Genomic DNA, 14,272 nt, shown 5'->3' with positions numbered 1-14,272 from the left:
CGCTGTGTCTTTTGATGGGATCATTAAGCCCATTCACGTTCAGAGTTACTATTGAAAGATATGAATTTAGTGTCATCATAATACCTATTCAGTCCCTGTTTTTGTGGATTATTTCTTTAGTCTTCCTCTTTCTTTTACAGAGTCCCCCTTAATATTTCTTGCAGAACTGGTTTGGTGGTCACATATCTTTCAGTTTCTGCCTATCTTGAAAGCTCTTTATCTCTCCTTCTATTCTGAATGAGAGCCTTGCTGGATAGAGTATTCTTGGCTGCATGTTCTTCTTATTTAGGACCCTGAATATATCCTGCCAGCCCTTTTTGGCCTGCCAGGTCTCTGTGGAGAGGTCTGCTGTTGATCTAATATTTCTCCCCATAAAAGTCAGAGATTTCTTGTCTCTTGCTGCTTTAAGGATCTTCTCTTCTATCTTTGGAATTTGCAAGTTTCACTATTAAATGTCGAGGTGTTGAGTGGTTTTTATTGATTTCAGGGGGAGGGAATCTCTCTATTTCCTGGATCTGGAATGCCTGTTTCCCTTCCCAAGTTAGGAAAGTTCTCAGCTATGATTTGTTCAAATACAGTTTCTGGACCGCTGTTCCTTTCAGTGCCCTCAGGAACCCCAATTAAACATAGATTTTTCCTTCTTTTATTTCCCTTAACCTATCCTCATGATCTTTTAATTGTTTTTTCTCTTTTTTCCTCAGTTTCCCTCTTTGCCATCAACTTGTCTTCTATCACTCACTCATTCTTGTACCTTGTTAACCCTTGTCATTAGGACCTCTAGTTTGGATTGCATCTCATTTAATTGATTTTTAATTTCTGCCTGATTAGATCTAAATTCTGCAGTCATGAAGTCTCTTGAGTCCTTTACCCTTTTTTCTAGAGACACCAGTAGCTTTATAATTGTGCTTTTGAATTGGCTTTCTGACATTGAATTGTAATCCAAATTCTGTAACTCTGTGGGAGAGAGGACTGTTTCTGCTTCTCTCATTTGAGGTTAGTTTTTCCTTCTAGTCATCTTGCTCAGTGCAGAGTGGCCAAAAACAAGTTGTATTAGGAAAAGGAGAAAAAGAGAGAAGAGAAAAAAGAAAAAGAAAAAAGAAAGAAGAAAAGAAAGAGAAAAAAACGGGGGGAAGCAAACAAGAAAACAAAAAGCAAGGTGGAGTATCCTCTGATTCTGTATACTGTACATTCCTCCACTTCCCCCTGGAACTTTCCAGTGCTGCTTGGTCAATAACTGGCTTTTCCCCTGTCGGTCTAGTGGGTCTTCTGGGGGAGAGGCCTGCTGTGCTGGTGTGAGCACACACCAGGTGTGAGCACCTGGGGGAGCTGCTCAGCCCCTGCCTGGTGCACTGGCTCAGTGAGACCTGTTCATCCTGTGAGGCCCCTGCTCCGTCCCAGGTACAAGGTGACACCAGGAGGAACAGCCACAGTGGCAGCGGCCAGCTCCCCAGCCCTAGAGTCAGCTCCCGCAGTAGCTACCGCAGCTCCTGGTCCACAGGGGCCTGGATGCTTTGGGGACGGGGTGCTGACCTGCACAGCTCAGGGCCCCCCGGGGCAGGAGCCTCCTTGCTGTCCTGGGCCCTCCAGCCTCCGCCTGTCCCAGGGGAGGCCAGGTCCTGGGATGTGTCCCCCTGGTGCCCTGGGCTCCAGGGCCTGTGCTGCTGGAATCATGCTCCCGGGCCCTGCAGCCCTTTAGGGAGCTCCGCCGCAGGGTAGGGCCTCCCCCCGGGGCGCAGGTGCTCTGTCAGTACCCCTGGGAGCCTAAGGGCATCCCCACCCTCCTGGGATCCTGCCCCAACTCCCTGCGAGCGCCTTTCCGTCTGGGAAGGTTGGTGATGCTCCTGCTCCTCTGGGCGGGGCTCTCCTATCCTGGGGGCCCTCACCCTGGGGCCTTAGCCCGGCTCCTCGAGGCCCCTCCCCTTTGGAGGCTTTTTTATTTCTTTACTTTTTCCCCGTCTTCCTACCTTGATAGAAGCACGAACTCTTCTCGCTGCAGCCTTCCAGCTTCTCTCTCTTTAAATCTCAGGCCGAATTCGTAGGTTTTCAGGATGATGTGAAAGTTATCCAGGTAAGTTGGTGGTGCAGGTGACCTGGGGACCCTCCTTTTCCCCCACCTTGCCCCCTCCCCCATTCGTAGTGATTATTGATAGGAATATATTTATTGCCATCTGACCCCTCAGGTCATCTTTCACAGCTCCTGACAGGAAAGGTTCAGGCGCCCCCATGACATAACCGGAGTACAAGACCTAAGGGGTCAGGCTCAGTTAGCGATTTCAGACAAGACAGTGTAGGTGTGTACACTGAGACCGAGTGTGCAAACTGGTGAATGTCTGGGACCACGGACATCAGAAAAACAAAGACCTAAAAGTCACCTCGTCCAGCAAGGAGAGTGTGGGGGTTTCTCTGGCCAAACCATTATTCTGGCAAGGGAGAACCAATGTCTGACCTGTCAGGTCCCAGCCAGGGCAGAGCAGCCACTATGTCCTGGACCAAGAAGCTGGGGCCTTCAGGGAATTTCTGCCCTCAAGAGAGCTGCCCAGGGAAATACAGGGAGGCAGGAAATCCTAGCTCAGAAGTCAGCACAGATGTTCATGGAACCTGGCCCAGGTGTGGCGTTCAATGTGCACAAATATCTTTCCCCCTCATGCACACCAAGAGGGAAAGGGACTTCAAAGATCACTGACGAGGATCCCAGGAGGATTCCAGTCTTGGTCAGGGCTGAACTTGGGAACCTGAGAGCAAGACTGAGGATGGAAAGCCCTGCCTGCCCTTATTTCAACCACTAATTATCTTCCCCTGGCCTCATGCCTTCCATGTGCAGCATAGGGTCTCTTTGCATATGTGTCCCCACTTTAGTGTTGATGCAATTGCAGAGGTTGAACTAGATAACTACACACTCCGAATAATGGGAATGTCAAACCCCAAACCCAAGCCAAAATAATCCACATCAGAAAAAGTGGCAAGAAAAAGTCCTCCTTCCTTTAAAGTGTACAAAGGGAGCCCCTGTCCTGGGGCAGGAGCTGGTTCTGGTGGGTGGTCCCCTTCAAGACCCCCAGGTCAGTGGTGGTTGCTGTTCCTGTGGAAGTCCCTGCAACCTCTAAATCTCAGCAGCTCTGAAGGGGTGTCTCTGCTGTCTGCCCAAGTTCCTGATACTGTCCTCTGAGGAAGGGGGGCTTGGGGATGCCCTTCAGTAGCTGGGGAGGAGGGCTGGATCTTCGACTTTTTCCCACATACAGGAGCTGGTGACTCTGTAAGATTTCTCATTTAAAATGAGCATAAGAGGGTCGCCTGGGTGGCTCAGTGTTTGGGCGTCTGCCTTTGTCTCAGATCCTGACCCTGGAGCCCTGTGTTTGAGGCCCATGACAGCCCCCCCCCGCCCCCCCCCCAGAGAGCCTGCCTCTCTCTCTGTGTCTGTCATGAATAAAGAAAGAATATCTAGGGGAAAAAGATAGAAAATGAATATGAGACTCTTTAATTCTTATAAATTACTATAGGAAGTAAAAGACCCAAACTACTCTTGGACTGTAAAGAGGCTTTAATATTATAACATTGAAATCTACCATTTACTAGTTAAGACAATGAAATATTGGTCCTCCCAATAAGTGAAGAGGCGGGAGGAAGTGGTGTCGAGCAGACAGGCCCCATGCTCAGGCCTGAGGGTGACTGCGGCCAGTTCTTCCTGTCTGTGAGGAGGTTCGGGGCTCCAGCTGGCAGGACAGGATGTAGCTAAGGACAGAGTGACATGTGTGAGTTGAGCAGGAGCTTCAGTTCAGGAGTCTTTCCTGGTATTTTCCAAGGAGCTGGAGCCTGGTGCCCCAGCAGCAGGGCTGCAGGCTGCCCCAGGAGCCAAAGAAGAAGAATCCCTGGAGTGGCCACCTGAGGAGGCTCCCCCTGCCCTCACTCAGCCCTGATGAGCCTCACCTCTCCTCTTCACTGAGCCACTTCCCAGACTGGAACCAGGCCCTAAATGGATACTCGGGCTCTATGTGGTACCGATCTGCAGCCACCTGGAGCAGCAGGATCTCGGTCATGACTCTGTACTCCTGGGCCGAGAGAGAAGGACAGGATGCATGAGGAGCCTGGGTGGGGAAGCAGCAAGGTCTTCGGGGGCTGCGCACGGGGACAGGGAACTGGTGCTGGGTCTCTGACACGTGGCGACCCCCCATCCTGCAAACTCATCCAGTCCCAATTTGTTCTCAGAGGTGAGTATACACCACCCCTGCTCTGGCCAGGTGTCCTTGATGGCCATGCCTCTGTCCTCACCAACTGCATGGGACTTTTCCTTTATTAGAGAACTATTCCCAAAAATGTGACAATGAGGGGATGGAGGCCAGGAATGGTCCTCCCAGGGACACCTCTGACAGCCACGGCCCTACCCTTCCCTGCAGGTCATAGAGAGCCTCACCTTATTCTTCTTCCGGTGGTTGACCTCATTGCCCTGGAAAGCAGACAAGCACAGTCCATCAGCGAGAGGCCTCCGGTGCTACTGGCTGCTGCTACCCACCCCTCTTACGCCGCCCTAGGGCCAGGCACACAGGGGCCAAGACTCCCTGGATGACAGGACTGCGATCCAGGCCAGGCGCTGGGAGCCAGGGAAAGGAAGACCTGGGCGGGGGGGGGGGGGGGGGGTCCTGGCATCCTGGAGCACAGGATGGGGAGGCCAAAGCCTCAGGTGGGCAGGAGATGCAAGGCTCGTTAAGTGCCCGCTCAGGCTGGGGATCCTGACATCACACTGCCCCCACAGGCAACTTCAAGGGACAGGCTGAGGCCAACCCAGCCTGACCTCGTGCTGCTTGGCATTCAGGCCACAGACTTGATCTCGGGACCAGTGAACTAGGTGCAGCCTCCCTTCACTCCTCCCAGACATGGGCCCGGAACCTTGGCTCCCAGGGCAGCAGGGAGGCTGTCATGAGGGGAAGATTTGCCAAGGACTGAGAGCTCGCGGCTCGGTTCAGGGGCCCTGTGCTCCCCCACATCAGGACTCCGGCACCTCCGTCCCAGCCCTGGGCTCACGCACCTCCAGGTACTCCTCCATGGCAGTATCCAGCATGAACAGGTCAGTGAGGAAGGTGCCCAGGAAGGGGACGACACCCTGTGTCGGGGAGTGGGGGGTGGAATGAGGCCCTGCTCTCATGTCCATAGGGAACCTCCCTGGGACAGGTCAGCCCCCCAGCCCACCCACCCCAGCTCCCCACCTGGTGCCAACCAGGACCCTTGGGGGCCTCCCCTGGGTTCCCCTCCCTCACCCTCCGAGAACACCAGAGTCCTAAGCATGTCAAGGGCGTGCTGTAGAACATTGGTGTGTAGGTGGCCCTGGGCCCCTGCCCCCCTACAAACACATTTGTTTCCAGCTTTACAGACCCTCCTCTGGGCCACTTCGAAAGAAGGGTTGTAGAAGCTGTGGCAACAGGAGGCAGAACTGGAGTTGGAAGGCCCCATCTGTCTTGATTTGGGGGCTTCCAGCTTTCAGGGAAGACCCCCTATCCTCTGGGCTTGAGGCCACGTATCTGGGGCACGCTCACCTTCTGCTGCTGCCGCCTCTTCCATGCTCTCTGCACATTTATCCCCAGGGCTCCAAGTTTAGATGGCCATTCCTGCAGGGCCAAGGACAAGTTCCTCAAGACCATGATCACCTCCGACCGCTTCTCCCCACCATCTTTGACTTCAGACCCTGGACATCCGATCCAAGGCAGAGGGTTGAATGCTACGTTATCCTTAAGCCTGCCATGAGTGATTCTAGAACAACCTCAGCTCCAACATTCACTCCCTGTGTGACCTTGAGCTTGCAGCCTGGCCTCCCTGAGCCTGGTTCCTCACTGGGAAAGGTGAGAATTCCACCTCCCTCCCTTGGTCTCCCGAGGACCCAGGGTCCTATTCCTACCATCATTGTTGTGGCCCTCATCCCATGCAAACCCCTCACTGAGCAGAGGCCTGTCCTCTGGGCGTTCAAGTTTGGGAGAGGCCCCCATCTGGACCAGCTGGTGACAGGGAGCGCGTGTGTCCAGCCTAGGGATTCTGGTCGAGCAGCAACTGCTTTTCCACCCCTTGTGGATTTTCACCCCAGGCTGCATCCGTGTTCATGCCGAAGGCTTCACTCGCTGAAGGAATGCTCCGGGCCAGTCCCTAATTCACTCACGAAGGACACCGTTGCTCCCACGCCTCCTCTCTTTCTATCCCAACACCTTCCATACTACCTTGAGAAGCAGGTTCCTGCTCTGGGGATTGTCTTTGCTGCACAGTTTTTTAAATGTTCGAATCTTCTTCCTGAGTAGAGAGAAAGAAGGCAGGACGGGTGTTGGAACACTATGGTAGGGTTGAGTGCAAGTCCCTTTGATCTGAGACCTCAAAGGAGTCCAACTGCTGGATCAGGGTTTTCTTTGGGTTCCTCTGAGCACTCAGGTCATTGAAGGACATGGGAGGGAGCTCTCTTGTGGGTCATCCGGTGCATCCAATCACCTATTAATTGAACAGCTCTGCATTGGTCAGTTTTGGTTTCAATTGGGAAGAGACTCTAGGTGCTGTAATTTCACATCCAAAAACTTTTAATTCAGCTCAGCCCAGTCTCCCCAAATAGGGACATTTGGAGGCATGGTGGCCTATTCCCCAGGCAGGCTGAGAAAATAACCTGCCCGCCTGCCTGCCCACATCCTGTTGTCACGGTTTGCTGCCTCCTAGGAAGTCCAGGGTGACTGAGGGGGGCAGATAGAATAGGCATATGGGACATCCCTCATGCTTCATGGTCCTTCTGGAGAGAGGACCCCTCACCTGGAAACTTTGGCCCATGTGTTCTTCAGGCGGTGAATTGAGACACTCTGCAGAGCAGAGAGGATGGCGTGCATGGAGGAGTAGTTCCGTAAGGCTTGGCAGGCCTGGGGAGGAAGAGCATGAGCTGTCAGGTGGACAGCAGGAGCCCTATTTGCTGGAGAGCTGCACTCTGCTTCAGTGTTAGTCTCCTCTCCTGGATGAGACAGATGTCCAGGGACCTACAGAAGGGCACGTGGAAGACCCTGCGAGGAGCCCTGCTGGGGAGAGGGGGCATTTTCCTTCCCTCCAAGGAAAGAGTCATGTGGGAACTGAGCATCCCAACATTGGGCCATGCAAGGAAAGGTCAGCATGCCCCCAGAAAGAAGAACTCAGACCAGAGACTTCAAGCTTGAGAACTGATCAAGGGAAGAGCAGTTCCCAAGGCTCAGGAGAGCAGGTCAGCTGGGCCTCCCATAGGCTTACCTTGGCCACCTTGATCCAGTGCTCCACCACCACGGCCCTGTCCCGGGCTGTCATGTGTGCATTGCCGAGGCAGGTGGTGATGACACAGTTGGCCACGTTGTTGAACTGGCTGATGGTGGCACTGACTGTGCATGTCAGGTGCTCATATCCAGGCTCATTTCTCTTGGACCAGATGGAGCCCAGGCACTGTTGAGGCTGCACCTTCTTGAACAGATCCTAGAGAATAGGGGGACGCTCGCTCACACAGCCATTGCACATGCAAGATTCATGTCCTACATAGGGGTCCCCTGTCAGAGCTGGGGCCCAGCAAGTGCAGAAAGTGACCTGAACCCAGTTAGAGTTCCTGGACTGACTGCACTCCATTCCTTTTCCCTGAGGGAGCCCAGTACAGGATGAACGAGGTGCAGATACTGCCCGTAGGGTGGGAGGAGGGCATTTGTACCCTGATCATCCCCAGTAACTTCAAGTTACAGGTAGCAGTTCAAGGGGGCTCCTCGGGGGGGAGGAGGAGCCCTCCCACTGTTCCCTTCCCACTGTTCACACCTCTGGTCTTCCTCCCCTCTCAGCAGCACATTATCACAGAGGGAGGGACAGCCACAGATTTGTCTGCCTCACTGTACTTCAGCACACATTAGATGCCTAAAATGTGTGGGGTGCTCAGCCTCCAAGGCAGGTGCGTGGGTGAGCCGTGGGTGCGGCCGCACACGGTGAGTTGCCCCCCCCACCCAAGGACCAGGGCCTGCCCCTTCGCCCATTGGTTCTGGCTCATTTAATGGACACAGGAGCTCTGCGTCAGTCCTTCCCAGGGTCTAGCTCCACAGTCTGCAGCTGGACCGTGAGAGCAAGGGTTTGAGGAACTGGACAGGTTGATGTGGTTGGTAAAGGATGGAGCTGAGATCTGGACCCTGACTATACAAGCCCACCTCAGGGAAGGGTAGGTCTGGGGCAGATGATGGCAGAAAGCAAGCCTGCCCCAGCCCCGACCCCAGCCTGGGCGCCCAGCGCTCACCGCGTCTATGGAGGTCAACTGCTCTGCCACCAGCTTGGGAGGGAAGGCCATGAGCCCGGGCTGCTCCTCATGCTGTTGGTGCTCGGGGGTTCCGCACCAGGGGCAAGTCTCCTCTGGGGCTAGAGGTGGCTCTGTCTTTGTGCTTAGGGAAGGAGCGACAATCCCCAGGAAGGCTGGTGGTGGAACTGACTGCAGCTCATGACCTGGCACACATGAAGAAGGCACGAGCTCTTGTCCCAGGTCTGGAACAGCTGACGGAGGAGATGCTGGAAGGAGCCGTGGAGCTGGAACTGGGATAGGATAAAGAGAAAGGTTTGTCCATGGGACTGACTTGCCCCATGTCCTTCCAAAAACAGGGCAGAGTCCATGGCCGATAGAGAAACACCCAGCCCCTGAACCCCATCCTGGATAGTCTGCCCAGCTTGCAATCCACCTTACCCTCTGACTCTGCATCTGCCTCAGTGAGCTGCAGAAGTTCCCGTGGCATCACGATAATGGGGGCATGGCAATACAGGTCATACAGATTTGCCTGCACCCAGGACTCCTGTACTTCAAAGCAGGCACAGTGCAGGGACGGCCAGGTGTCCTGCAGGTTCTGGTCAGGCCAGGTCCCCAAGATGGGAGAGAGGGTGCTGGGGAGAGTCATATGCGGAGCAGCATCAGAGCATGGCCTTTCATGCCACATGGTACTCCCATAGCACCATTCTTTCTGTGTGGGTCCCCGAGAATGTCCCCAGCATAACTTCCAACCCCCCACCCCCCCGGGCGCTGTCCTTGCAGCGGACAACCTGGTCATCCAGAAAACGTGTATGAGTCTGGTTTTTCTACTTATCCTCTTGTCTCAAAGGCCCAGGGCCTCGTCTACTCCATCCTCCATGCACACTGGTATCGGGGCTTAGGTTTGGCAGATTGGTGAGTGGTCTGTTCACCAAAGCTTCTGTTCTTGGCCCCAGTGGTGGAGGTCATAAGAGGTGGTAGGAGAGCGGTGCAGGAGGAGCAAGATGGGACAGTTATAGGGATGGATGTTTGAGGCACCGAATTGGCCCAGACTGTGCTCCGCTCCCCAGAGGGCTTGGAACCCCATCTACAGCTCTCTTTGACTCATTTGCCTCTTCACAGGAAGCCCCCAAATGAAGGCCTCCCAATGGAAATCAAGAGATCTATGGGATCCATGGCTCTGAGAGTCACTCCCCAGCCAAAAACCCTTAGTCTCCCAATGTGCTCTGTGGAGGAATTAAGGTTCTCCTTCTGGATCCAGAGATCAATCAAAGTTTTACTTGATCTTTCCCAAAAATTTTTTAAAGATATTTTTTAATTAGAGAGAGAGAGAGAGAGAGAATAAGCATGGTGAGCAGGCTCCCCACTGAGCCGGGAGTCCAATGTAGGGCTCAAACACAGGACCCTGGGATAACGACTTGACCTGATGGCAGAGGCCTACCTGACCGAGCCACCCAGTGCCCTTACTTGATCTTATTGTCCATGATAATGGTCCAGATATGGGTGGATCCATTCATCCCTTGAGGCAGCCATGAAGATGTCACATATAACAAACTATGGACATGTGTGCCTACGACATGCAGAGTGATTGACTGTCTGACACTCTGATTAGTCTTGGGACCCAGACACTATATCTTCTTTATTCCTTCAATTATCTCAGTGACTAGAAATGTGTCTGCAATACTCGGTGCTTAATACGTATTATGGGATGAAGGAATCCCAACCAGCACTTTCCATATACTGAGTGGACCTTGAGCTGCTCGGCCTTCCCCCAGTGACCTCTACTCTGGCCACATAAAGGACAAGTATCAGGACCAGTTAGATGGAATCCCAGAAGTCCTTTGTAAACAGGAAAACTGCTTGCTTTGCACGTGCTTCTGTAAACCCAGAAGTGCAACAGGCCCATGAGGGTTGATGAGGAGAGCTTCTCCACTGGGGAGAGACAACTGCTATACAGGAAGATGCCCAGTAGCCCTTTCTACAGAGCCAGGCACCAGAGAAGTCTGTTCCATGTTTTCTGCCAGAATTGCCCACAGTAGCCCCATGAGGTTCATCCTCTTACCCCAGCACTTTTCCAGAGGAGCAAAAGGAAGCTCAGAGAGGTGCAGTGACATTCCCAAAACATACTGGTAGTAGAGGCGAGCCCCCCGCCCCCTAGCTGTGTATGGAGTGTATAGCTCCACTCACCTGGAGATTTGCTGGCCCAGGACCTGTTGGGCTGTGGTGAACAATTGGTAGAGACAAGAAATGACTGGGTTGTTGGCGAGGCTTCTGTTCTGGGAGGATGGTACGAAGGACTGTAGAAAACCATCCACTCTCCCTTCTCTGAGCGTCAGCATGGTCCTGGCCTCACCCAGGGATACGGTTGATTCCTTTTCACACCAGAGACACAAGGAGGGGCATAGTAGTCAGCTTCCAAACCATGAACCACTGGGAAGATCAGGGTCTGGTGCTCAGACCAGAGACTCCCATCCCCTCGGGAAGTTGTACAGAACAAGGGCCTTGAGTGCCCACACAGAAAAGGTTTGAGGCTTCAAAGTGGCATTGGCTTTAGGGAAGACATGGTAAACCATTGGTAACTTCAACACATTCTGTTAGCTGAGCAACAACAGCATTCCTCTCAACTAATAGCTTTTATGAAGACCAGGATGCCACGGAGTCTTCAGTTACATCCCCACTACCACTAGAACACAGAGGCCTAGACCCTAAAATGCTGCTCAAGATCACATACACTGGGGCTGAGAAGAGACCAGAGCATGGGCTACATGGGGTTTCCCTTAAGCTGATGTGGCTTGGGCTGTTCCTGACCTAGGGAGGAAGGGTCAGGGGAAAACTCCCTTCTCCTGCAGGACCCAAGGGCGTCAGTTGTTTCTAGTCTGGGTTCTGGGCTTGCCCTGATCATCTCTGGGTCTTGAGTTTGACCATGAATGTGGACCTGTTCTCACCGCAGGCCTTCAATGGATATAGTTGGTGGCCTGATGGCCCTGTGCTTGTTAGGGGAAATGGAGGAGTTGAACTCTTGGAGCAACTCATCCCAGATTTCCTGGGTGGATCATTACAAAAAGAGCCAGCTACTGGTGCCAAGAAGCATCAGAGGCCTTCCTTCTAATCTGGGGTTCCAGGTTATGGCAGATCTAGCAACCAAAACAGTCTGTGGGGACACATAAGGTGCTCCTTGCAGCACTGCAGAGATGGCAAGAGAATGGCATCAGGTCAAGTGCCAAGGGCCTTGAAAGTCTGAATCCCTGTGGCAGACGGCCTCATTGATGGAGGACTACGAAGACCTATAGGGATACAGCACATAGCTTTTGGGCCTACAATGATCTGATGTGTTCTGAGAGACGACATGTTATAGAGAAACATATAGAGAGAATCTACAGAGAGAAACTGTATAAACATTCTGTATGAAAACATATAGGATGGCTTCATCCCACGTTTCCTTTTGTGTTAAATCACCCTCTTTAGTGTGATGATTTGGAAGGGCTCGGAGAAGGTCTGCAGGGACAGTGGAACTGGCTTCTACACAGTATATCTGGGACGAGTAGTTGAAATAATAAAAACAGAAGTAAAACGCAAAGATACTCATGGCTTTGTGAAAAACAAAACAAAACAACCCCCCACCAACTCCTCAAAAACATGAACTATATTCTGCACCATTCTAACATAGGTGAAGAGCATCTTCATACGTAGCTGGAGGCTAGGCATTGAGGTTCAGATCTCTTTGCGGTGGGGTCTGTGGGACACTCATGTGGAAACACTGTGGGAGGGCCCCAGGTTTCTCTCCATGTTTGTGTGGGGGCCATATTTCTGTGGTGAGCCCTCTTCCCTTTCTCACCTCAGAACAGCACCGATCCCTGTTTGTCGGGTGCACCCGATCATTGTCTAGGGAGTTGGAGTAGTTGAAGCCACAGACCATCTCCTCCAAGATCTCCTGGGTGCAGCTCTGCAAATACAGTGCCCCGTATATACAGGGCCAAGAGACATTAGGGTCCTCCCTCAACATCACCCCCAAGGGGACACCCCCATTAGAAATCGTGTTCTCCTGTTCAGGCCAGAGGGGCAGCTGTGGAGACATCTGGCAAGGAGGAAGCCAGATGAAAGAGGCTCTTGGGCTCATGACTAACATATTGGAAGTTGAGCTTGGTCCTCAGCACTCCCCTTCTCATCTTGCCTGCTATGACCTGGGGTCTGAACACTAAATATGTGTCAGGCTTCCAACACCTGGCAGCTGGTCTGTGCCCAGGAAGGGCATGCTCCTCTCCTCTGTCCCCTCTATACATGCACACACACATACACACACAGACCCAGACACACTCACACACTCATAAACACACAGACACACACACACAATGAGGTGTAAGAGGTGTGAGCCCGCTCAGCTGAAATCACAGTGTGCCTGCTATCCAGTGGCCTCCCCAAGTTGCCTTGTGGTACCTGTTGAGGTCTCCCGCCACATAACCAGAAGCTTCGGAGAAGAGGGCCGAGCTGACATCGACAGCTACATGAACATCTCTTGCTCTGGACTCTCCTGAGCCCAGAGCACCTCAAAGTAGGACAACAGCAAGAGGACATCTTGTTCTCTTGACCATCTCCAGTAAAGTGAGCAGTTGTAGAATGCAGGTGCCTGGTTACCAGAGTTCTAAATCAGTTGTGGGCCTGTCACCAAGGAAGTGACATCACTTTTTCAAGCTACTGGGACCTGGGCCCCTTCCTTCAGGTAGCCCTATCCAGAGCCCCTTCTTGGCAGATGACTGCTTACCCCATGCCATCCCCTTAACTGTACATCATGAGCCAAAAGATGCCATAGACACAACTCTCTGAACATGCAAGTGGGCCTACCTTTGAGAACATGGAGCTGAATTCAGACCTTTATTTCTGTGTTTTCCCAGTGCTGTGTCTTACCTAACCCACTGGGTCTCTCAAATAGTCCACAGTTTCCCAACCTGCACTGTGGGGTCAGCCTAGAATCTACTTCCTAGGCACATCACCAGGGGTCTATGGATGATATTTATAATGCGTGTGGGCTGGTATCCTGTGTATCTGAGGCACAAATATATGGATGGAAGATTGACCAGAAGGGGTGGGATGAACCAATGGAGTACCACTTGAAAGTGGCCTGGGTTCCAGAGATGTAATACCACAATAGCACGTTCCCTCTGGCCTCATTTCAATGGGGACACCACGATGGGGTGGAAATGCTCCAAGAGGCAGACATGGTCATCTTCTGTAGTCAAACTGTCCAATTATTTTCTGATATATTTAGAATGAGACCTGGTTGCCTCGTTTTGGCCTCAGGGCTGCAGCCTTTACAATGGCTCCCAGGATCCTGTCCTGTGGCATAAGTATCTCTGTGTATCCCCAAGGTGCTTAGTGACTGGCTTCTGACCAATACGGTACAGCCAACAAGATGGCATGTCACATCTAAGTTCCAATTGGAAATAGCCTCTCACTTCCTATTTGTTTCCTCTCCTAGCCCACTAACTCATGTTCCACTTCTTACCCTTTCCCTTTCCCATTTTATTCTCTATCCCTGAATCAAAAATCAACCAGAGATGTTTTGAGCTGCCATGTACGTAGGCTCACGTGGCAGAGAACTGAATCCACTTGGCAGAAAATCCTCTGCCAGGCTAGCCTCCCATGAGGCCACAGCCACAGCCTTTGATGTACCTTGAGGTGGAGGAACCAAGCTAATTTGTGCCTGGATTCCTCATCCACAGAACCGGTGAGAAATTAAATATACAATGTGTAAGATGCAAGGTCCTGGGGCAATAGAGTAGCAGAGGAACAATACAGTACTAACAGTCCACCAGGCCTCAGCATCTCTCCCTGCCCTCTTCCCTTTCTTCAGATCTCTCTGCATTTCCCCTCAGCCATGCTGGCTGCCTTTTTTCACCTCCTCTGGCCAAACCAGCTTCTGTTAGTATCTTCAGCAGGGGTCCTTTCTTCCTAACACGCTGCACCCAGATATGTGCAGATCTAAATCTCTTTTGTTATTCTGTTCTCAGCAATGTCACCCTCACTGAGACCTTTCTTACCTTT

At 52.4% G+C, this 14,272-nt stretch overlaps 1 protein-coding gene across 1 annotated transcript; it reads right to left on the bottom strand.

Annotated features, from left to right (window-relative positions):
- Window positions 1–3,517: 3,517 nt before the first annotated feature.
- On the bottom strand, window positions 3,518–12,855 carry LOC144304465 (ral guanine nucleotide dissociation stimulator-like). Its single transcript, XM_077882997.1, has 12 exons — window positions 12,668–12,855; window positions 12,069–12,176; window positions 10,421–10,605; window positions 8,675–8,868; window positions 8,237–8,526; window positions 7,228–7,443; window positions 6,766–6,869; window positions 5,523–6,264; window positions 5,018–5,092; window positions 4,406–4,438; window positions 3,922–4,043; window positions 3,518–3,726 (listed from the first exon to the last, which is right to left on the bottom strand). Exons 1-8 carry the CDS (start codon window positions 12,803–12,805, stop codon window positions 6,171–6,173), a joined length of 1,329 nt encoding a protein of 442 aa, XP_077739123.1. The 5' UTR covers window positions 12,806–12,855; the 3' UTR covers window positions 3,518–3,726; window positions 3,922–4,043; window positions 4,406–4,438; window positions 5,018–5,092; window positions 5,523–6,170.
- Window positions 12,856–14,272: the final 1,417 nt, after the last annotated feature.

The sequence above is a fragment of the Canis aureus genome, chromosome 34 (assembly GCF_053574225.1).
Source record: "Canis aureus isolate CA01 chromosome 34, VMU_Caureus_v.1.0, whole genome shotgun sequence".
NCBI lineage: Eukaryota > Metazoa > Chordata > Mammalia > Carnivora > Canidae > Canis > Canis aureus.
Note: the sequence above shows the minus strand (reverse complement) of the source record. Positions and strands in the feature narration are given on the sequence as shown.